This window comes from Hordeum vulgare, chromosome 5H, assembly GCF_904849725.1.
Source record: "Hordeum vulgare subsp. vulgare chromosome 5H, MorexV3_pseudomolecules_assembly, whole genome shotgun sequence".
NCBI classification, from domain to species: Eukaryota; Viridiplantae; Streptophyta; class Magnoliopsida; order Poales; family Poaceae; genus Hordeum; species Hordeum vulgare.
The window spans coordinates 508,886,272-508,909,013 of NC_058522.1; the positions used below are offsets into that span (position 1 = coordinate 508,886,272).

At 43.3% G+C, this 22,742-nt stretch overlaps 1 protein-coding gene across 1 annotated transcript; it reads right to left on the reverse strand.

Moving 5' to 3' along the window:
- Nucleotides 1–1,493: 1,493 nt before the first annotated feature.
- LOC123397773 (probable calcium-binding protein CML21) lies at nucleotides 1,494–4,239 on the reverse strand. The gene is made up of 2 exons (XM_045092304.1): nucleotides 3,596–4,239; nucleotides 1,494–1,784 (listed from the first exon to the last, which is right to left on the reverse strand). The coding sequence occupies exons 1-2, from the start codon at nucleotides 4,068–4,070 to the stop codon at nucleotides 1,780–1,782; spliced, it is 480 nt and encodes a 159-aa protein (XP_044948239.1). The 5' UTR covers nucleotides 4,071–4,239; the 3' UTR covers nucleotides 1,494–1,779.
- Between the last annotated feature and the right edge of the window lie 18,503 nt (nucleotides 4,240–22,742).

The following is a 22,742-nucleotide window of genomic DNA, read 5'->3' on the forward strand; positions in this document are numbered from 1 at the left end:
ATGATAAACTGATTGTGTATTCAAAAAATATTCAGGAAGTCATAAAATGTTCATGAGCTCAAAAATTGTGCACATATTATAAAACAAATCATGATTTCAAATATTTTTTATTGAAATAAGAAATGTTCATAATTTTAATAAATGATCCAATATTCAAAGCATATTCATGAATTTGAATAACATGTCCATCATATTCTAGGAAATGTTCACAAAAATTAATTCACATCCGTAAATAATGAACAAAACAAAATATCGCTTACGTAAAGGTTTTATAAGAAGATCTGTAAAGGTCATTTCATGATTTTATTTAGTCCCTCGCATATCAAAAAGTTGTGAGTTTGTAACTACTTTAATTTTCGTTCATTCCTTCGTACGTCCGCTGAAAATTTCATACATCGGCTTTCCTTCTCCGTCTCAAAACCAAACTCAATGTCCTTTCAAAAGAAAAAAAAACTGAAGGCAAGCTACGCTAATTTTTCTGTCACTCTAAACCCGCCCATGTGTGACCGTCTTGAAGATGGCTTTATGTTGGATTTAAAAAAAAAGGGGATTTAGAAAAATATGAAGGAGAGAATTCTTATATTGAGATTTTTTTTACGACATGATGCACATTTGAAACATTGCTTCAACTTATAAATAAGGACTTGGTATGATTTTTTGAAATTAGCCTCTTTAAAATTAAAATCATCTTACTAAAACTGTACCATATGAATTTTTGATAGACCTCAGTGTGCGCCTCCCGTCGTGACCGAACATAATTCAAATGTTGCTTGGACATGCTGATGCATATTTCAACGAACACGTCAATTATCGCTGCCATTGCAATGCACGGACATATATGCTAGTGATTAGTAAACGACCGCTCTCTTCTAACACAACGATACGCTAGTTTAGTTGCCTACTATAGCCGTAAGTTCAATTCCCGTCCGTTGATTTCGCTGATGCTAGAAAGTTAGGAGGATGCCCATTAGCAGTGACGTAAGACGCGAACCGAAGGAGCGCTTTCAATTGTTTTGTCGTTGGGATGGGTAGCGTAGCATGGGATGCCGATGCAGGCTGGGGAACAGAAAAATGAATCGCATGAACAAACCTATCTTTATTTAATAATTGGTGTATAGATATACAAACATATTTCTTGTTTTGCCTTTTTCTTTTCTTCTATTTCTTTTTTCGAAAGGCTTTTTCTATAATATATAAAAAATATTGACAAGTACACACATTTTATTATTTGTTTATTTTTATTGTTCCTTTCTATTTTTCTATTCCTTTTATATTTTATTTCACTTTTTATATTCCGAAAGTTATAAAATGTTCATGAGGTCAAAAATTGCGCACATATTATAAAAGAAATCACGATTTCAAGTATTTTTCTTGAAATAAGAAATGTTCATTACTTTTAAAAATAATCCAATATTAAAAGCATATTCACGAATTTGAATAACATGTCCATCATATTCTAGAAAATGTTCAAAAAAATTATTACACATCCGTAAATAATGAACAAAACAAAATTTCGCTTACGTAAAGGTTTATACGAAGATCCGTAAAGGTCGTTTCATGATTTTATTTAGTCCCTCACATATCAAAAAGTTGTGAGTTTTTAACTAGTGTAATTTCCGTTCGTTCCTTTGTACGTCCGCTTAAAACTTCATACATCGACTTTCCTTCTCCGTCTCAAAACCAAACTCAATGTCCTTTCAAGAGAAAAACTGAATGCAAGCTACGCCAATTTTTCTGTCACTCAAAACCTTCCCATGTGTGACCGTCTTGAAGATGGCTTTATGCTGGATTAAAAAAATGGGATTTAGAAAAATATGAAGGAGAGAATTCTTATATTGAGATTTTTTACGACTTGCTGCACATTTCAAACATTGCTTCAACTTATAAATAAGGACTTGGTATGATTTTCTTGAAATTAGCCTCTTTGAAATTAGAATCGTCGTAGTAAAACTGTACCATATGAATTTATGATAGACATTAGTGTTCGCCTCCCATCGTGGCCAGACACAATTCAAATGTTGCTTGGATATGTTGGTGCATATTTCAACGAACACGTCAATAATCGCTTCCATTGCAACGTACGGACATATACGATAGTAAACAATCGCTCTCTTCTAATGCGACGATACGCTGGATTAGTTGGCTACTATAGCCGTAAGTTCAATTTCCGTCCAGTAGATTTATTATTTCGCTGATGCTAGAAAGTTCGTAGGATGCCCATTAGCAGTGACATAAGACGCGAACCGAAGGAGCGATTTCAATTGTTTTGTTGTTGGGATCGGTAGCGTAGCATGGCATGCCAATGCAGGCTGGCAAACGAAAAAATGATTCGCATGACCAAAGCTATCTTTCTTTAATAATTGGTGTATATATATACAAACATATTTCTTGTTTTGCCGTTTTTCTTTTCTTCTGTTTCTCTTTTTGAAAGGCTTTTTCTATAATATATAAAAAATATTGACAAGTACACACATTTTTATTCTTATTTGTTTATTTCTATTGTTCCTTTATATTTTTTCTATTCCTTTTGTATTTGATTTCACTTTTTTGTTTCTTCTTATATTTTCAATTATTTGCATCTTTTTTTTGAAAAAATGTAATACTCCATCCGATACATATTACTTGTCGCTCAAATGGATCTATCTAACACTGAGATACGTTTAGATACATTTGTTTGAGCAACAAGTAATATGGGTTGGAAGAATAACATTTTTTAAAACGTGTGTATACTTTTCTGAAACCATAAATATATATTTTAAAGGATATAAAAACTTTTCAAATTATATTTATTTTCCAAAATAAATGACTGTTTTTAGAACCTGCGTTAACTTTTTTTTTGAAAATGTGAACACCATTTAAACTTACAAGACAAGGTAATTATGTTTCTTTTTGCGTGGAGTAATTCTGTTTCGTTTCAGAAGAAACCCGATTGTCACATGACAAGAAACAGGAAAAACAGTTCTCCAACTATATATAGATAGAAGAATCAGAACTCAGAAGGAAGAAAGCGCCTTTCACTTAAACACTTAGACACACAACCCGAAACAAAGAAGAAATTCCAGAGGCTACATGAGACGTCGATTGCTTGCCTTAAAAAAAGCGACATTGATTACAAGGCTAGAACTATGCACCTTTTTTTTGACAAATTACATGAGTATATATACATGACAGCTACACCATCCGTTTCTAAATAAAAATCCTTTTAAAGATTTTCACTACGAAAATACATACAAATATATATAGATACATTTTCAAATATAAATTCATTCATTTTGCTCTGTAGTAGTTTCCTAATAAAATCTTTAAAAAGATTTACATTTAGGAAACGAGGGAGTAGCTTAGAATGTACCTATAGCTAGCATCGTAGTATACTACGTACTTCCTTCGTTTCTAAATATAAGTCTTTTGAAGATTTTATAAAGGAACTGCATACGAAATAAAATGAATGAATCTACACTCAGAATTATGTCTATATACATCTATGTGTAGTTCATTAATAAAAACTCTAAAAAAAACTTATATTTAGGAATGGAGTGAGTACATCACTTGAAACGAGAAATTAGATTCCTATAACTAAGCCATTACAGTTACATACCGGCAGCCATCATAGCCTTGAACTCGTGGAAGTCGACGCGGCCATCGCTGTCCTGGTCATGCGCGGCTATCATGTCGCGCACCCGCGCCATGCACGCCGCCTCCGGCACCCCCATCCGCGCCAGCACGGCCTGCAGCTCCGCCGCGGAGATGTACCCGTCGCCGTTCTCGTCGAACACGGCGAAAGCCTCCCTCATCTCCGCCTCCTCGTCCTCCTCGCCTCCGCCGGCGAGCTCGGCGTGGAGCGCCTCGAAGTCCGCGAACCGCAGGCCGGGCATGCCGGGTGCGACGTACTCGGCGATGAGCACGTCCGCCTGCGCGCCCAGGGCGAGGCCCAGGCGTCCCAGCGCGCCCGAGAGCTCGCCGGCGGTTATGACCCCGTCGCCGTCGTTGTCGAAGAGGTCGAACACACGCCGCACCCGCAGCCTCCGGTGGCGCTGCTGCTGTTGGTTCGGTTGCGGCGGCGCCGTGGACATTGCGTGCTACACCTACACGTAAGAAGAAGTTTGTAAAGTTTGGGAGGATTGCGAGTGCTTGTTTGCTTGTTAGAGCGAATTAAGTTGCTAGGTGGTGTATATATAAGCCATTGGCAAATGAAAAGGATAGACGACACTCTACAGAGAAAAGAAAACGACTTGACCAAATTAATAGGATGGGCTCCTCCTATAAATGTCAACCTTGTAGTTGTAGTCTTGGAAGGTCATCATTTTCTACTCCATAAACAAAAAGTAATTAGGCCGATCCAGTCGGTTGTTTATGTACACAACGCGTTGTGACATAATACTTGCTTGTTGTAAACGCCAGGTCCTCCTGTCGTTATCAATAGAGCTTGGCGTGGCTGATGCAAGTTTGAGCTATCAACGCGGCATGCACACGGTCTTCACGCTGAAACAAAAGAAAAAGGAAACAGAAAGAAAGTCGGTTTGACTTTTGGGCTCATGTACTGCCATTATTTTTGTGGGCTTTTACTTGTGCATTGTTAATGAGTTCTACTCCCTCTGTTCCTAAATATTTGTTGTTGATGAGAACTAGATTAGTTCTTTCCAACAACAAATATTATGATACAGAGGAAGTACAAGCCACTACGTACTTAATTAAATAGTTCTCCTTCCTGAGCCCCGCTATGATCATGTGAAATGGTTGGGAGCACGCTCTCGACCGTTACGTGTCGTGTTGTGGACGTTTCTTCCGAATTTTATGTTACTTTTATTTTTTGAAGTCATTTTCAGATATTAGATTATTATTTTCCTTTTTTTCTTAAGTTTTGGATAAATGAAAAAAATAATTTGACATGAAAGCGCGTCTTCATGTCTCTTGCAAAACAGAAAAAAACATGTTTTTTCCTTATCACGGAAGATATGGATTTACTTCTCATAAAGTCATAAATATGCTTCCGTCAGAGACAGGGCCGGGCCTTTTGAAAAAAAGAAGATTTCGTTTCTTTCCTCACAAGAGGTGCGGATTTGCTTCCGCGAGAGGGGTAAGCTCGTAGATGACACATAATACACATACAATCTCATGGTAGAACAACCTATATTTCGTAATCTCTCTCAAAATAAATACAACCGAAGCTAGATGTAGGGTATTATCTCTTAGAGAAAGCCCGAACCTAAGTAAGATCACGTGTCTCTTTTATCATTACACCAAAGCTACCAGCTCGAGACCCCGTACCCGTGATTTGCTGTATTTGACTCCATCATACCACCACTACCAACAAATATTAAGCATTGTCCCGTTCCATGCCCAAATCAATATCTAGCATCGTAGCGCCCCAACCTGCTAAAGGCTAGTTTAGAAGAAAAATAAGTGTGCCAACAATCATACTAACAAGAATGGTTTCTAGTGTTAAAATGGGCTTTCAAACCGGTAGTGGCATTCTTATTGAAGGTTTTACTACCGAGTTATAGCAAACAAAGGCCCGATATTTATAAACATTTGTCGATAGTAAATGAAAACATTCGAGGCCTCGTGTTGTGAACTCTTTGGCCCAAATGTGTACCGACAGTGGCGAAGCGAGAAACTCAATATAAAAGATACCAAACATATTACGATATTAGAAGGAGCCAAATAACCTTTTTTCGAAAGGAGTATTCCCCCTGCATCATGAGGAGCCAATTAACCTAAATCTAACAAATTTTGCTCGACAAATGGATGACTAGGAGCACATATAGCTGCATTTGTGAGAGCATAGGGGTCGGGGAGGGGGCAAGGCCCCTGCCAGCACCCTGCCTCCATCACTTTGGACCGGGGTAACATCATCTAAGAGCATTTACAATCGTGATTCAGCCACGAAATGCCCACGGACGCGATCGAACGTGTCAGCAGACACGATCGGTCAAACCTTGAATTTTCCTTCTCATAACCTCACATCTCATTTAGCATACCTCAAATTCATGCACACTCATACAACTACGTAAACAATAAATAAACATCGTCCGGCTACTACATCATAAACATGTCATCGATCTATCAAAACATGACATGTTTGGCTATGGTGGAGAAGATCATCCACGCCTGTCCTTGCCCTTCCCTCGTTGTATCCCTCCTTCTTGCAGTAGTAGGGATTGAGCCGGATCTACTAGTCGCCGTAGCTGCCTGACCCGTCGTTATTCTCTTTCTCGTCCTTGGATGGCAGTCTAGCTGGACCACCTAATTCTTCTCTCGTGCGAGGGCGCGTGTATGCCTCTGCTGCCGCTTGTTTACAATATTGGTGTTGATGGTTTGGTCATCTGCGGCTGCCTACGCCGCTGCATCAGCTGCTGCCATGTCGGCAGTGAGGCCGGACTGGTGACAGGGAAGGGGATATTTGAAGGCTCCCATCACCGCGATGCTCCAGGTTCAGAGCTTTCGAGCGCCCAATGACCGACGATACGGAGTCACGTCAAGGAGAATAATCGGTGATTGTCCTTCCGAGAACGACGGAGTGCAATGCGGACCATCATTGTTTCAACCCGTACGGGGAGACACTCCAGTTTTGAATTTTATTTTATTTTAGTATTTACGTCAGCTAATTTGAGCTCGGGCTGAAAAGATCCATGTCCCACTAGCATGACTTATTACAGGCTTGGGAGTTTGAGTAACACCTTCTGAATCTCGTTCGAAGTCTTTCTTTGGTTCTTCTTGCATATATACGTGTGTGTATATAGGAATTACTCAAAATATGAGTCGTGCTTCTATACAACTCTCTTATCTTTGCTTAATAATAAATCGCCACCTCGTTCTGTTCTCATATATGGATACTGTACAATAACATGACAAGACGCCAAAGAAGGTTGTAGTGTGGTACTTGAGGCAGTGGCCACACATGACCTATGGATTTGGCACTCCTTCTTTGGTATGTCAGGAATTTACAATGACATCAACATACTGCAGTGCCCGAATGTCCTTGCAAAGCTTGTTGAAGGCACTGGTAGAAAAAGAGGCTTCCGTCCAGCCCCATAAGTTGCGACACTGTAGGAACCGCGACTAATGATTTCTTTAGTCGCGGTTCGGCAGACGAACCGCGACCAAAGGCCTGGGCCAGGGCGTTCGGTGGCCAGCTGGTGCACGTGAGGGGCTTTAGTCGCGGTTGGCCAGGCCAACCGCGACTAAAGGTGCCCAAAGGCCTTTAGTCGCGGTTTGCCATGCCAACCGCGACTAAATCTCCTCCCCTATAGATACCAGTTCAGCACACTCACTTAGCCATTTGGTGCCACTTCTCTTCACAAGCTTCACAAGGGGGTGTAGGTTTTCTTTTGGTTCCTCTTATGCACACAAGGTGTTTGATGAAATGCCCCAAGAGCGTGAAACAAACATGATATGAAGTGTTGGAGCCACACTTGAGGTTCCTCATTTATTTTTTCCTCCTCGATCGCGGTTAGCAACTTGAACCTTTCATGCATGTGTGTCATTGATAAAATATGCATGTGTGTTGTTCATTGTTTAATTTCTATTGTTTATAGCTAGTTAGTTTAACAAATGCATGATGGTTAATTATATATTTTATATTATAATAATGCAGATGAATCGACAATGGATGTACGGTAACCGACTCTCCCGCGAGTTCACTACGGGTTTGAAAGATTTCCTCGTAGTGGCTAATGCGAACAAGCAGAAGGGTTTTGTTATCTGTCCATGTGTTGACTGTAAGAATCAGAAGGGTTACTCTTCCTCAAGAGAAGTTCACCTGCACCTGCTTCGGCACGGTTTCATGCCAAGCTATAATTGTTGGACCAAGCATGGAGAAAGAGGGGTTATAATGGAAGAAGATGAAGAAGGGGATGATTTCATGGATGAAAGCTATCTTGCTCATTTCGGTGATACTTTCATGGAGGATGCTGAAGGTGAAGGGGAAGGTGAAGGTGAAGAAGAGGCACGTGATGAGACCGTTGATGATCTTGGTCGGACCATTGCTGATGCACGGAGACGCTGCGAAACTGAAAAGGAGAGGGAGAATTTGGATCGCATGTTAGAGGATCACAGAAAGTCGTTGTACCCCGGATGCGATGATGGTCTGAAAAAGCTGGGCTGCACACTGGATTTGCTGAAATGGAAGGCACAGGCAGGTGTAGCTGACTCGACATTTGAAAACTTGCTGAAAATGTTGAAGAATATGTCTCCAAAGAATAACGAGTTGCCCGCCAGTACGTACGAAGCAAAGAAGGTTGTATGCCCTCTAGGTTTAGAGGTTCTGAAGATACATGCATGCATCAACGACTGCATCCTCTACCGCGGTGAATACGAGAATTTGAATGAATGCCCGGTATGCACTGCATTGCGTTATAAGATCAGAGGCGATGACCCTGGTGACGATGTTGAGGGCGAGAAACCCAGGAAGAGGGTTCCCGCCAAGGTGATGTGGTATGCTCCTATAATACCACGGTTGAAACGTTTGTTCAGGAACAAAGAGCATGCCAAGTTGTTGCGATGGCACAAAGAGGACCGTAAGTCGGACGGGGAGTTGAGACACACCGCAGATGGAACGCAATGGAGAAAGATCGACAGAGAGTTCAAAGATTTTGCAGCTGACGCAAGGAACATAAGATTTGGTCTAAGTACAGATGGCATGAATCCTTTTGGCGAGCAGAGCTCCAGCCATAGCACCTGGCCCGTGACTCTATGCATCTACAACCTTCCTCCTTGGTTGTGCATGAAGCGGAAGTTCATTATGATGCCAGTGCTCATCCAAGGTCCGAAGCAACCCGGCAACGACATCGATGTGTACCTAAGGCCATTAGTTGATGAACTTTTACAGCCGTGGGGCAGACCTGGTGTCCGTGTGTGGGATGAGCACAAAGAAGAGGAATTTGACCTACGAGCGTTGCTTTTCGTAACCATCAACGATTGGCCTGCTCTTAGTAACCTTTCGGGACTGTCAAATAAGGGATACAATGCATGCACGCACTGCTTACATGAGACTGAAAGTGTACATTTGCCAAATTGTAAGAAGAACGTGTACCTTGGGCATCGTCGATTTCTTCCGAAAATTCATCCAGTAAGAAAGAAAGGCAAGCATTACAACGGCAAGGCAGATCACCGGCCGAAGCCTGCGGAACGCACTGGTGCTGAGGTATTTGATATGGTCAAGGATTTGAAAGTCATCTTTGGAAAGGGTCCTGGCGGACAATCAGTTCCGAAGGGAGCTGACGGGCACGCAGCCATGTGGAAGAAGAAATCTATATTCTGGGAGCTAGAATATTGGAAAGTCCTAGAAGTCCGCTCTGCAATCGACGTGATGCACGTTACGAAGAATATTTGCGTGAACCTCCTAAGCTTCTTGGGCGTGTATGGGAAGACAAATGATACAAAGGAAACACGGCAGGACCAGCAACGTTTGAAAGACCCTGATGACCGGCATCCGGAATGGTTTCAAGGTCGTGCCAGCTACGCTCTGACCAAAGAAGAGAAGGTCATCTTTTTTGAATGCCTGAGCAGTATGAAGGTCCCGTCTGGATTCTCGTCCAATATAAAGGGAATAATAAACATGGCGGAGAAAAAACATGGCGGAGAAAAAGTTCCAATATGTGAAGGACATGAGTAGCAAACCGAGGAAACGGAAAGATAAGAAAACGATCAGTACATCATGCGATGATCCAAAGCGCCACATTGTTCTTTCAGGGAAAAGAAACATCGTGGGAGTGGAGGACAAGACAGACATGTCAGAAGATTATAATATGTTTGCTGAAATTCCGCCCTTCAAAGTGAACACCGACCCAAGCATTAAGTTAAATGATGAGGATGCTCCATGGATACGGCACAATCGTAAGCAAGCAGGGACACAAGGGAAGAAATGATGTGTAATAATTTATTGTACCAAACTTTGTTGAATGGATCATGTGAATTATATTACCCGTGATGTGTTTGGTGTCCATTTTCGAATGATTCGAGATACCACTGATGATACATGAAATTTGGAGTGATTTAGTCATACTCCTGCCTAGGCGTATAATATGCATACTCGTAGTCTTCATAGCCGCTGTCGTCGTTGTACTGGTAGTCGTCGCCTTCTAAGTTGCCGCCGTCGTCGTCGCTGCTGTCGTCGCTGTCGTGGGGCGGCGCTCGTGGCTCGAACTGAGGGTAGCGCAGGCGGGGGATATCGCCGGCCGTGATGTAGTCCATGACGCTCTGCAGAGTCCGGCCGTACCACCATAGCCGACGGCCGGCCTCGTGGAAGTTCCCAGGAGGCAGACCGTCCTCCTCATACCTGGCGAGCGCCCTCTCACGCCGATTGATGAAGAAGGCGTCCCAAGTATGCTGGTTATCGGGATGCCAGCGGGGATTCATCCGCTGCTCCCGCGTGAGGTCGAGGTAGTAGTGGTTCGTGATGGCCGCCCGGCGCGCAGTACCCTGAGGGACGGGAGGGACCGGCACGCCGCCGGCGCTTAGGCTCCAGCCGGTGGGGACGCGGTAGCCCGGTGGACAAGGGTAGTTCGAGGCGCAAAGCTCCTCCACCTGCTGGTAGGTTAGAGTGGGTGCGGTGGAAGCCATGAGAGAGTGATGAGAGATTGTAGAGATGTGATAATGCTGGCCAAGCCGGGCTACATATATGTAGTGAGAAATGGCGGGAAAAATGGGAGCGGGAAGACAGGAGGCGGGAAGAAAGTGGCGGGAAGAAAGAGGCGGGAAGACAGGGAAGAAATGGCTGGAAGAAGAGGAATCCAGAGCTGGTCATCTAACCTTTAGTCCCGGCTGGTTGGTGCAACCGGGACTAAATGTGGTTTTTGTGTCATCTAAGAAAACTGTCGGTGGGATAAGGACGTTTGAATTGAATTAGTTTTATTTTTCTGAATTTTTTGATATATTATTTGTATTTTTAACATATTGAATTGAATTAGTTTTATTTTTCTGAATTTTTTGATATATTATTTGTATTTTTAACATATTGAATTGAATTAGTTTTATTTTTCTGAATTTTTTGATATATTAGTTGTATTTTTAAGATATTGAAAAAGAAAAGTATTTTGAAAAATACCTTTAGTCGCGGTTGGCCAGACCAACCGCGACTAAAGGTCGTTGCGCGCGGGAACGAAAAAACCCTTTAGTCGCGGTTGGTTTAGCCAACCGCGACTAAAGGTTACCTTTAGTCGCGGGTCGCCTCCCCAACTGCGACTAAAGGGTGGGGGGCTATAAATACAAGGGCCTGCCGCCGTCTTCTCCGATTCTCGTCTTCTCCGATTCTCTGCCGCGCGCGTCGAAGGCCTGCCGCCGTCGCCCTCGCCCTCGACGCCGCCCTCGCCGCCCGCCGTCGCCCTTGCCCTCGCCGTCGCCCGCCGTCGCCCCTCGCCCTCGACGCCGCCCCGTCTCGCCCACGTACGGCGCCGCTGGCCGCTATCACCGGCCTCCCTCGCCCACCCTCAACGCCGCCGGCCACTATGAATCTTGCACCGTCAATAATAGTTTTCCTTTAAAAGTTGGATACTTGATTCACTTAGTATTACTCCCTCCGTTCCTAAATATAAGTTTTTTTTTATAGATTTCATTAGATGAGTATATACGAAGCAAAATGAGTGAATCTACGTTCTAAAGTATGTCTATGCACATCCATATGTAGTTTTTTAATGAAACCTTTAAAATGACTTGTATTTAGAAACGGAGGAAGTACTATAGAAATCCGGGTCTTTTTTATATATAGTGATGGTTATATGTCTCACGACGATGAAGGCCGGATACTTGAGATCTTTTTGTTATATATAACGTGTGTACGAGCTCTCGTGTTCGGTTAAGTTTATACCATATTTGCAACAAGTGAAATAATCCCTCTGTTCACAAATATAAGATGTTTACCTTGCAAGTTTGGAGCTTTGTTAGGAATACAGTGATATCCTAACCCATCAGAATTTAAGTCCTAAACTTAACATTGATGCTCGTGTGTGTTAGTGAAAGCAGACATTCCTAGAGATAGGGTCAGTGGCGGAGCCAGAAAAATAGGACAAGGGAGGCCAAGTAGTCGTCTGCCGCCCCGTCTCGCGCTCTACCGCGACACCCTCTCCCACCCCTTCCTCGCCCCCTCCTTTTGCCACCGCCCTTTCGCCACCGCCACCGCCACCGCCCCCCTTCTTCACTTAATTAATTTGTTTTTACTACATGTTTTCAGGACTGACATAATGGCGGACGATAGAGCTGACCCGATTATGGACAACTATGATCCGGACGGTGAAGCACATATGTTCGGCATCATAAACGGCGATATTCTATATGTGCCGACCGGAGAAGAAGAAGATGATATCTCTTCTTATCTGAACCTTGACGGTGAAGATGAAGGGCGCCGTCAGCAAGATGATGCCGAACAAACGTCGATAAACGACGATCTTCAAATGGAAGTAGCAACCACCTCCGGCGCCGAGGTATATATATATACATTGAGCCTCTGGTGATACAAACTAACTGATTTGAATAAATATGTGTGTACTAACGCGCGCGACTCTCTTTCTTATTTTAGCCCTCGGCCGGATCGTCGAAACAATCGAGTACGTCGTCAAAGCGTGGCGCAACCAAGACGATGAAACAAGGAGAAACATGCACCATCGAGGTTGTCGACAGTGCAACAGGCAGGCCGCTGGAGCCCCGCAAGAATGCCACCAAGTTTGTCAGCCAATGCGGAGCCGTTGTTAGAGACAACGTCTCGATCACCGTCCAGGAGTGGAATGAGCCAAAGAAGGCATGAATTGCTGGTTTCACTTTTGTCGATAAGAGAACAAAAAAAGATTGCTTCAAGAAGCTTATGGAACATTTCGTTCTACCTCCGGAATACAACAAATTCGATGAGGAGGGTAACAAGATTGAGGAAAACAAGGAGAGGAGGAGGCTAGTCAAACAGTTCGCTCTTCATAAGATGGCCGACGCATTCCGGAAATTCAAGCAAAATCTAGCCCATGACTTTGTCAAGCAGAACAAGACTCCGGATTTCAAAGGACAATATGAGAAACTGAAACATGATTGGCCAGAATTTGTGAAGCAAAAGAAATCGGAGCAGTTCATTCAAATATCGAAAAGAAATAAGGAAAATGCGGCTAAGAAGGAGTACAATCATATTATGGGGCCAGGAGGGTATCGCATTTGGGTGCCTAGGTTGGAGAAGATGGAGAACGAGCTGAGGGCGCGAGGAATCCGTCCAGGTACGGAGGGATGGGACCAAAGGGCCAAAAGCTGGTGGTACGGGCATGGGGGAACGCTGAACCCGGAGACAGGGGAGTGTGTTTACCGGGGCAAATTAATTAAACCCACCCAAGCCCTTATTGACGCAATGAGGGATGCTCAAGAGGGGAAGATCAAGTTCAACAGAGAGAACGACGCGATGACAAAAGCCCTCGGGAATCCTGAACACGGAGGACGTGTACGAGGCATGGGGAACATTCCGTGGAAAATAGGGTTCCCCCAGAACAATGACCCGTACGGTTACAGAAGCCGTAAGAGAAAGATGGATCGGGAAGCAGATGTTGTGGCGCGGTTGGCATCGGAAATGGATGTGATGAAGAAAACCGTGAGTGTACTATTAGCCGAAAGAGATGTAGCTCGGGCGCAGCATGAAGATCATCCAGCGGATCTCGGAAGCCAGCAGCGGAGAAGCAGCGTGGCTTCCACGGAGGCCCCACCAGCTGGTGCAGATGCACCGACGATCGAAATTACTGCACCGGAGCCTCTGGTGGTCGAAATTACTGCACCGGAGCCTCCTCGCTACCCCGTGGACGATATAAAGGAGATGAAAGAATGTCATCTGTATTATCCTATCGGGAACATGTCCATGAAGGTAGCCATCGGCAGTGCTTTACCATGTTTACCTGGAGCACTCCACCACAACAACCCCATTCAAGATGGCTATGCTCGTGTCACGGTGGAGGACATAGTCCAAGGGTTTGAGGACCTGGAGATTGACATTGCTACACCTGAAGGGGAGAAAAGACTTGGAGATGTCAAGCGCCATTTCATTCTATGGCAAAAGAAGTTTATCAAGTTTCCAGGCGAGGCGCCAAGGACAACAAGTCCACCCCCCTACGGTGGTGGTGGTGGCGGTGGCGGTGGTGGTGGTGGTGGTGGTGGTGACGGTTCACCTACACCTCCGTCACGTCAGCCGACGCCCCCCAGTCCACAACGTCCGGCGGGTGATCAGACGCCGCCCCCCAGTCCTCGTCCGGCGGGTGATCAGACGCCACCCCCCAATCCACCTCCGGCAAAGAAGCAGAAGCAGTCCTGGATTATTAACCCGGACCCTTATGTACCTAAGACCACAAAGGTACCGGAGCCATCACTGAAGCCTCTCCCCACAAGGCCTTGGGAACGTAGTGCCGAGGAAACTGCCGCGAGGGCGGCTGCTGATCATGAGAAATGGAAGGCGGACTGCAAGAAGAAAAGAGAGCCCGAGCCCAAGCCAGTATTTTCTGATGAGCAAAAGAAGTGGGCTAAGTCATTTTTGAGCACACCGTCCCAAGCCGCGAAGAATCTGCCTGACGACTATGCACGTGAACTTCGTAGGCAGGCATTCATGTTGAAGGAGAAGAAAGAGCGGGCGGAGAACCAGGAGAACAAAGCCTTGGAGGAGGCCGAGAAAACGGAATTAGAAAGTAAAAAAAGCGGGAAACGAGTTGCCCAGCTCGGGGAACAAAGTAAACAATCGATTGCCCCGCTTATAGTGAAAGCCGCCGGTCCGGATGACCCCGATATCATAGCAGCTGCGGCAGCACATGGATTGACTGTAACGAGTGCCAGAGAACAAGCGGCCAACTTAGGTATTACTCTTCGTGAAATGTTAGGCCTTGATGAGGCGCCAGTGAAGGAGGTAGTAATTACATATGTGAAGAATGGGCCTCTCGTCGAGCCTGCGCAGGAAGAGGATCTACCTCCACAAATGAAAGGTCTGCTGAAATGGTACAAGGGTTACATAAAAATAAAAACGCCAAAGATTATATTTATGCGGAAGTTAGATATGAGCATCACTTCAAACATTACTATGTACAAATTCATCTGAGTGAATTGTTCCAGCTTTTCAATCTGCGCGAGCTCGACAAATCTATCATCAGTTGCTACGTTCTGTAAGTGATTTATTTATACCCCATCTCGTTCATATTGCCTGCACTATATATATGTCGTAACTATATTGTTGTGTCCGCTATTATACATGCAGAATGAAGATTAAGGAATGCAGAGTAAGGAACATCCATGATGTTGGGTTCATTGACCCACACATCGTTAATGGATATGTGTTGGAGCATCACCCCGCCGACATGGAGGCAGACCTGTGGCAGTTTCTTACAAAGCAGGAACTCAAAAGTGATATTCTATTTCCTTACCATTTTGGGTGAGTGTTTCTGTCTTGAGCACATTCTCTTTTGTTTACTCCATGCATGGTATGTGGCCGGCTAATCGATGAGTTATGCATGACGTACTGTGCATGTATCGTGTCCGCAGGTTCCACTGGATTCTGCTAGTAATTAAAGTCGACACCTCAGAATGTCTCGTCCACGACTCTCTGAATATGGATCCAAAGCTTTGGGGCGGCATGAGAAGAATGCTGCAGAAGTAATTATTTTCATTCATTTGCGCTCTATATCGATCGGCCTATTTCGTTCATTTCCTAATATCAAGTAACTAATAACTCTCTTGTTCATTTAATTTTCTTTGCCTCGTAGGGTTTGGAGACGGTTCGTAGATACAAAGGTCGGTGAATTCAAAAAAGAGCTAGAATTCAAAAGGTCAAAGGCTAAGAATGGTGGGGATATTCAGCCAGCGGGGACCAATCTATGTGGATACTATGTCTGTGAGATGATCCGGAGATACACCTCTGAGCGGGTTCCGAGTGATACCAATGCTCAGCGGAATAACCTCCGGGTGATGCTTAGTCCAGAAGCTCGCTTCCGACCACTTCAAGAGGAACTAGCTGGATGGTTCAGGAGGGAAGTCCTCCATCGTAAAGGAGAACACCATTACGAGGACGTAGAACTTTATATGCATTAAATTATGTATGGAAACTTGTTCAAAATTGTATATGGTCATCCGATGATATTGAATATATATTGTATATTCCTCTTGAATTCTTTTTGGTTCTAATTTCAAATTTGTTTGAAATTGTACATTCATATGCATGTATGTAGTACCGTAGAATATGTGAAACTCCTTCAAAATTAAAATAAAGCACAAAAGAAATAAAACAATACAAATTAAACAGAAAACAGGTTTAGGGGGGGGGGGCTAAACCCTGTGGCGGCCTTTAGTCGCGGTTGGCCAGAAGAACCGCGACTAAAGGTCCTCCGCCCCGACGGCCGCCTGGCGCCCACGTGGACGGGCCTTTAGTTGCGGTTCTTAAGCAACCGCGACTAAAGGGGGGGGCCTTTAGTCGCGCCTATTTGGTCGCGGTTGCGCAACCGCGACTAATGGCAGTTGCGAACCGCGACCAAAGGCCCTTTTTCCACCAGTGAGGTCAAGCTCCTCTAGTTAACTTCGAGGTCAATGGGTGCCACTACAACAAAAATACTATCTAGCCGATGGTATCTATTCGAGATGGTCCATGTTTATGAACACTATCTCAAATCCTATGCGAGGAGGCAAGAAGTCACACTTTCCTATGTGTGAGGAGGCTTGCAGGAAGGATGTCGAGCTTGCATTTGGTGTGCTTCAATCTCGATTTGCTGTTGTCCGGTATCCCGCTCTGACCTTGCCGAAATCTCAAATGTGGGAGGTGATGAATTGTTGTGGCATCTTGCACAACATGATCATTGTGAGCGAGCAATTTTGATCCATAGTAGCACCAAATTTTTCAGTTTACTCCCCATCACCTTACGATTGACGCTTCGCTGCTTGGGATAGAGCTGCACACCGAAGAGGAGGTGGACCCGCTTGGTGCTCGTGTGAAGAGGATGCAGCCTGCTTGGGGAAGGAAGCTCTTAGGGTGGTGACTAGGGAAGGAGTTCCGCGGAACATGGTCGTTGTTGGTGGAGCGGCTCGGCGACACTAGTGGCGCCCCGTGTTAATTGGGTGCTCGGCGGTGCCACTCTAGAGTGGTTGGGGCGACAACGGCGTGGTAGGGGACAAAGGGGAGTCGACAACAGTGTGGTGTATGTGGGCGTTGGAGGGGCAGCGACGATGGTGGGTAACGATGACGGTGGTGGTCTAGGTGGAGGGAGGCCGCCGACACTGGGATGGTTAAAGGGCGACGACGGTCTATCTGGTGGAGGGCATGGGGATTGGGGGTCGAGATTTGAGGGCGGTGATGTGGTCTGGTGGAGCCGTGCAGGGCCAGCGCGTTTGTTTTTATTTTCGGGCCAAAATTTCGCCAAGCCCGCGCTTTTCCTCGCTAGCCCGTGATACGTCTCCAACGTATCTATAATTTTTTATGGTTTCATGCTATTATCTTGTCAACCTTTGGACGTTTTGCATGCCTTTTATATATTTTTTGGGACTAACTTATTAACTCAGTGCCAAGTGCCTGTTCCTGTTTTTTCCATGTTTTTGACCCCTTTCAGAGGAGAATTTGAATCAAAGTCCAAACGGAATAAAATCCCCGAAAAGATTTTTTCCGTAACAGAAGAAGATCACGAGACTTGAGAGCCATGGCAGGGGGTCCCTAGGGGCCCCACAAGCCCCCTCCCCGTGGCCTGGGGGGAGGCCGCGACCACCAGGCTTGTGGGCCCCCTGGACCTCCTTTGCCCTAGGTTTTGCGCCTATATATCCCCAAAAATTCCACAAAAAATCAGGAGATCATCGAAAGTACTTCTCCGCCGCCGCAAGCTTCTGTCTCCGCAAGATCCCATCTGGGGCACGTTCTGGTGCCCTGTCGGAGGGGGGATTCGGATACGGAGGGCTTCTTCATCAACACCATGACCTCTCCGATGATGCGTGAGTAGTTCACCATAGACCTACGGGTCCATAGCTAGTAGCTAGATGGCTTCTTCTCTCTCTTGGATCTTCAATACAAAGTTATCCATGATCTTCATGGAGATCTATCTGATGTAATCTTCTTTTGCGGTGTGTTTGTCGAGATCCGATGAATTGTGGATTTATGATCAGATTATCTATGAATCTTATTTGAGTTTCTTCTGATCTCTCTTATGCATGATTTCATATCCTTGTAATTTTCTTCGAGTTGTGGGTTTTGTTTGGCCAATTAGATCTATGATTCTTGCAATGGGAGAAGTGCTTGGTTTTGGGTTCATACCGTGCGGTGACCTCACCCAGTGACAGAAGGGGTAACGAGGCACACATCGTGTTGTTGCCATCAAGGGTAAAGAGATGGGGTTTTCATCATTGGTTTGAGATTATCCCTCTACATCATGTCATCTTGCTTAAGGCGTTACTCTGTTCGTCATGAACTCAATACACTAGATGCATGCTGGATAGCGGTCGATGTGTGGAGTAATAGTAGTAGATGCAGAAAGTATCGGTCTACTTGTTTTGGACGTGATGCCTATAGATATAATCATTGCCATAGATAACGTCACGACATTGCGCGGTTCTATCAATTGTTCGACAGTAATTTGTTCACCCAACGTGATATTTGCTGTTTTGAGAAAAGCCTCTAGTGAACACTATGGCCCCCGGGTCTACTCCACACCATATTTTCAGCCTTACACTTTTTACTTCGTTGCACTTTCCGCCTTTAGATCTCACTTTGCAAACAATCTTGAAGGGATTGACAACCCCTTTGAAGCGTTGGGTGCAAGCTCGTTTGTGTTTGCGCAGGTACTCTGGACTTACGAGACTCTGCTACTGGATCGATACCTTGGTTCTCAAACCGAGGGAAATACCTACTGCTCCTTTGCTGCATCACCCTTTCCTCTTCAAGGGAAAAACCAACCCAAGCAAGTCTCCGTCAACGTGTCAATTTCTGGCGCTGTTGTTTGAGAAGTAGCAAGAAGAATTTCTGGCGCCGTTACCGGGGAAGAACTTTTGTTGTCGTAGCAGCCCGCGCTAAGGCCTGATACAATTTTGGTCTCACGCTAAACGGTTCCCAAGCAGATTAAAGGCCATTGTTTAATTCTCTCGGCAGAAAATTGGACTTAGAATGTACCGGCTGTGGATATGACGTCGTTGTTTAAGTTCTTTCGACAGTTTTTCTGCCTCGAGGTAGTTGTACCGGCGGAAACTAATGCGATGGCAGTTATTTTGCCCTTAATTAGGTATTTCTCCTGGTTGTTAACTGCCCCCAATCAGGTGTTGTGGTGTAGTGGGTGATTCTTTGTAGCATGTTGAGGGATCACCATATGATTCTACTATGTTATCATTGTTGAGAGATTGCACTAGTGTCAGTATGAACCGTAGGCCTTGTTTCTAAGCATTTATATAACGTTTTTCTTGCTATTTACAATTTATTAACTTGTTGTTTTTATTTATTCAGATTATAAAAATCTATTTCTACTATCCATACTACACTTGTATCACCATCTCTTCGCTGAACTAGTGCACCTAAACAGTTTTTCATTATATTGGGTGTGTTGGGGACACAAGAAATTTCTTGTATATGATTGCAGGGTTGCTACAGAGAGATCATGTTCATCCTAGACCTTCCATAGATTGATAAACCTTAGGTCATCCACTTGAGGGAAATTTTCTGCTGTCCTACAAAACTCTAAACTTGGAGGCCGAACAATGTCTACAAAAATAAAGTTGTGTAGTAGACATCACACATGTTATTTACTTCTGTGGCAAAGCTGCTAGAATTGGAAAACATGCTAGAAACAAACATAATGAGTTAGATAAAAATAACCAGTTGTTGGCCTGTGATGACCCACAATTATAGGGGATCACTCGTAGTCCTTTCTATAAGTAAGAGTGTCGAACCCAATGAGGAGCAGAAGAAAATGATAAGCAGTTTCCGGCAAGGTATTCTCTGCAAATGCTATAAGTAACAGTGATAGATAATTTTGTAGCAAGATAATTTGTAACATGTTAAAAGTAACAATAGTAGCAAGCACATCGAGATATACCTGTCCTTTTTGTACCAAAGGATAGAACCAAAAGTACTCTTATATCAAGCAAAGCGCTTTTCAGTGCTTTTCCTTCTTCTCCTTGTGCTAGATATTTGTTATGCATTAGGGGAAGTAGGAGTAGCAACCATCATCGACGGTCGAAAAATTAGGTGGGGGAGTGTCCATCATATATGAGAGAAGAAAAATGCCGACTGTTGTTGTTGGGGTCGCTCTTCCTTATTCTCCTTGTGCTAGATATTTGTTATGCACTAGGGGAAGTAGGAGTAGCGACCATCATCGACGGTCGAAAAATCAGGTGAGGGAGTGTCCATCATATATGAGAGAAGAAGAATGCCGACTGTTGTTGTGGGGGTCGCTTTTCCTTCTTCTCCTTGTGCTAGATGAGTTCAAATAAGTTCAAAAAAATGAAATCCCTTTGTAACAGATGAGTTCTCGTTCGAAACCCTCATACTTCGAAGGAGATTGTCCGTTTTGTACATGAAGTGCATCCAGTTTTTGTCGTAACCCTCTCAATTTTTAGCACATGCTATGTGGATGTAGTGATGATACCATTGCCAATTTTCAACATTTTCACAGTTCATTTGTAGTGTTTTTCAATTTCAGGGTCAACTAGCTCAAAACAATAAAGTAATGCACGAAAAATACCAAATGAAGTCAGAAATTGTTGAAAATTTGTGATGTGCCTTTGAATGGTGCATTTTGAACACACAAAAAGTATGGCGTTCAAATAAGTTTAAAAAAATGAAATCCCGTTGTAACACATGAGTTCTCGTTCGAAATCCTGATACTTCGAGAGAGATTGTCCGTTTTGTACATGAAGTGCATCCAGTTTTTGTCGTAACCCTCTCAACTTTTTAGCACATGCTATGTGGGTCAAATGATGATAACATGCCAACTTTCAACATTTTCAGAGTTCATTTTTAGTGCTTTTAAATTTCAGGCTCAACTAGCTCAAAAAAATAAAGTAATTGCCTGAAAAATACCAAATGAAGTCAGAAATTATTAAAAATTTGTGATGTGCCTTTGAATGGTGCATTTTGAATACACAAAAGGTTTGGAGATCAAATAAGTTCAAAAAAAATGAAATCCCTTTGTAACAGATGAGTTCTCGTTCGAAACCGTGATACTTCGAGAGAGATTGTCCGTTTTGTACACGAAGTGCATACAGTTTTTATCGTAATCCTTTCAACTTTTTAGCACATGCTATGTGGATGAAATTATGATACCATGCCAACTTTCAACATTTTCAGAGTTCATTTGTAGTGCTTTTCAATCTCAGGGTCAACTAGCTCAAAAAAATAAAGTAAATGCACGAAAATTACCAAATGAAGTTAGAAATTGTTGAAAATTTGTGATGTGCCTTTGAATGGTGCATTTTCAACACACAAAAATTATGGAGTCCAAATAAGTTCAAAAAATGAAATCCCTTTGTAACACATGAGTTCTCGTTCGAAACCCTCATACTTCGAGAGAGATTGTCCGTTTCGTACACGAGGTGCATCCAGTTTTTGTCGTAACCCTCTCAACTTTTTAGCACATGCTATGTGGGTGAAATGATGATAACATACCAACTTTCAACATTTTCAGAGTTTATTTGTAGTGATTTTCAATTTCAGGGTCAACTAGCTAACCAAAATAAAGTAAATGCATGAAAAATACCAAATGAAGTCAGAAATTGTTGAAAATTTGTGATGTGCCTTTGAATGGATCATTTTCAACACACAAAAAGTATGGAGTTGAAATAAGTTAAAAAAATGAAATCCCTTTGTAACACATGAGTTCTCGTTCGAAACCCTGATGCTTCGAGAGAGATTGTCCGTTTCGTACACGAAGTGCATCCAATTTTTGTCGTAACCCTCTCAACTTTTTAGCACATGCTATGTGGGTGAAAATGATGATAACATGCCAACTTTCAACATTTTCAAAGTTTATTTGTAGTGCTGTTCAATTTCAGGGTCAACTAGCACAAAAAAATAAAGTAAATGCACGAAAAATATACCAAATGAAGTCACAAATTGTTGAAAATTTGTGATGTGCCTTTGAATGGTGCATTTTGAACACACAAAATGTATGGAGTTCAAATAAGTTCAAAAAATGAAATCCCTTTGTAACAAATGAGTTCTAGTTCAAAACCCTCACACTTTGAGAGAAATTTTCCGTTTTGTACACGATGTGCATCCAGTTTTTGTCGTAACCCTATCAACTTTTTAACACATGCTATGCGGGTGAAATGATGATACCATGCCAAATTTCAACATTTTCAGAGTTCATTTGTAGTGCTTTTCAATTTCAGGGTGAACTAACTCAAAAAAATAAAGTTAATGCACGAAAAATACCAAATGAAGTCAGAAATTGTTGAAAATTTGTGATGTGCCTTTGAATGGTGCATTTTGAACACACAAAAAGTATGGAGTTCAAATAAGTTCAAAAGAATGAAATCCCTTTGTAACACATGAGTTCTCGTTCGAAACCCTCATACTTCGAGAGAGATTGTCCGTTTTGTAAACAAAGTGCATCCAGTTTTTGTCGTAACCCTCTAAACTTTTTAGCACATGCTATGCGGGTGAAATGATGATACCATGGCAACTTTCAACATTTTCAGAGTTCATTTGTAGTGCTTTTCAATTTCAGGGTCAACTAGCTCAAAAAAATAAAGTAAATGCACGAAAAAAATAATCAACTAAAATTAACAAAGTGCAACATTATTAAAGAGAAGCAAGTAAAATATTAACTAAAAAGAAACAAAAAATCAAC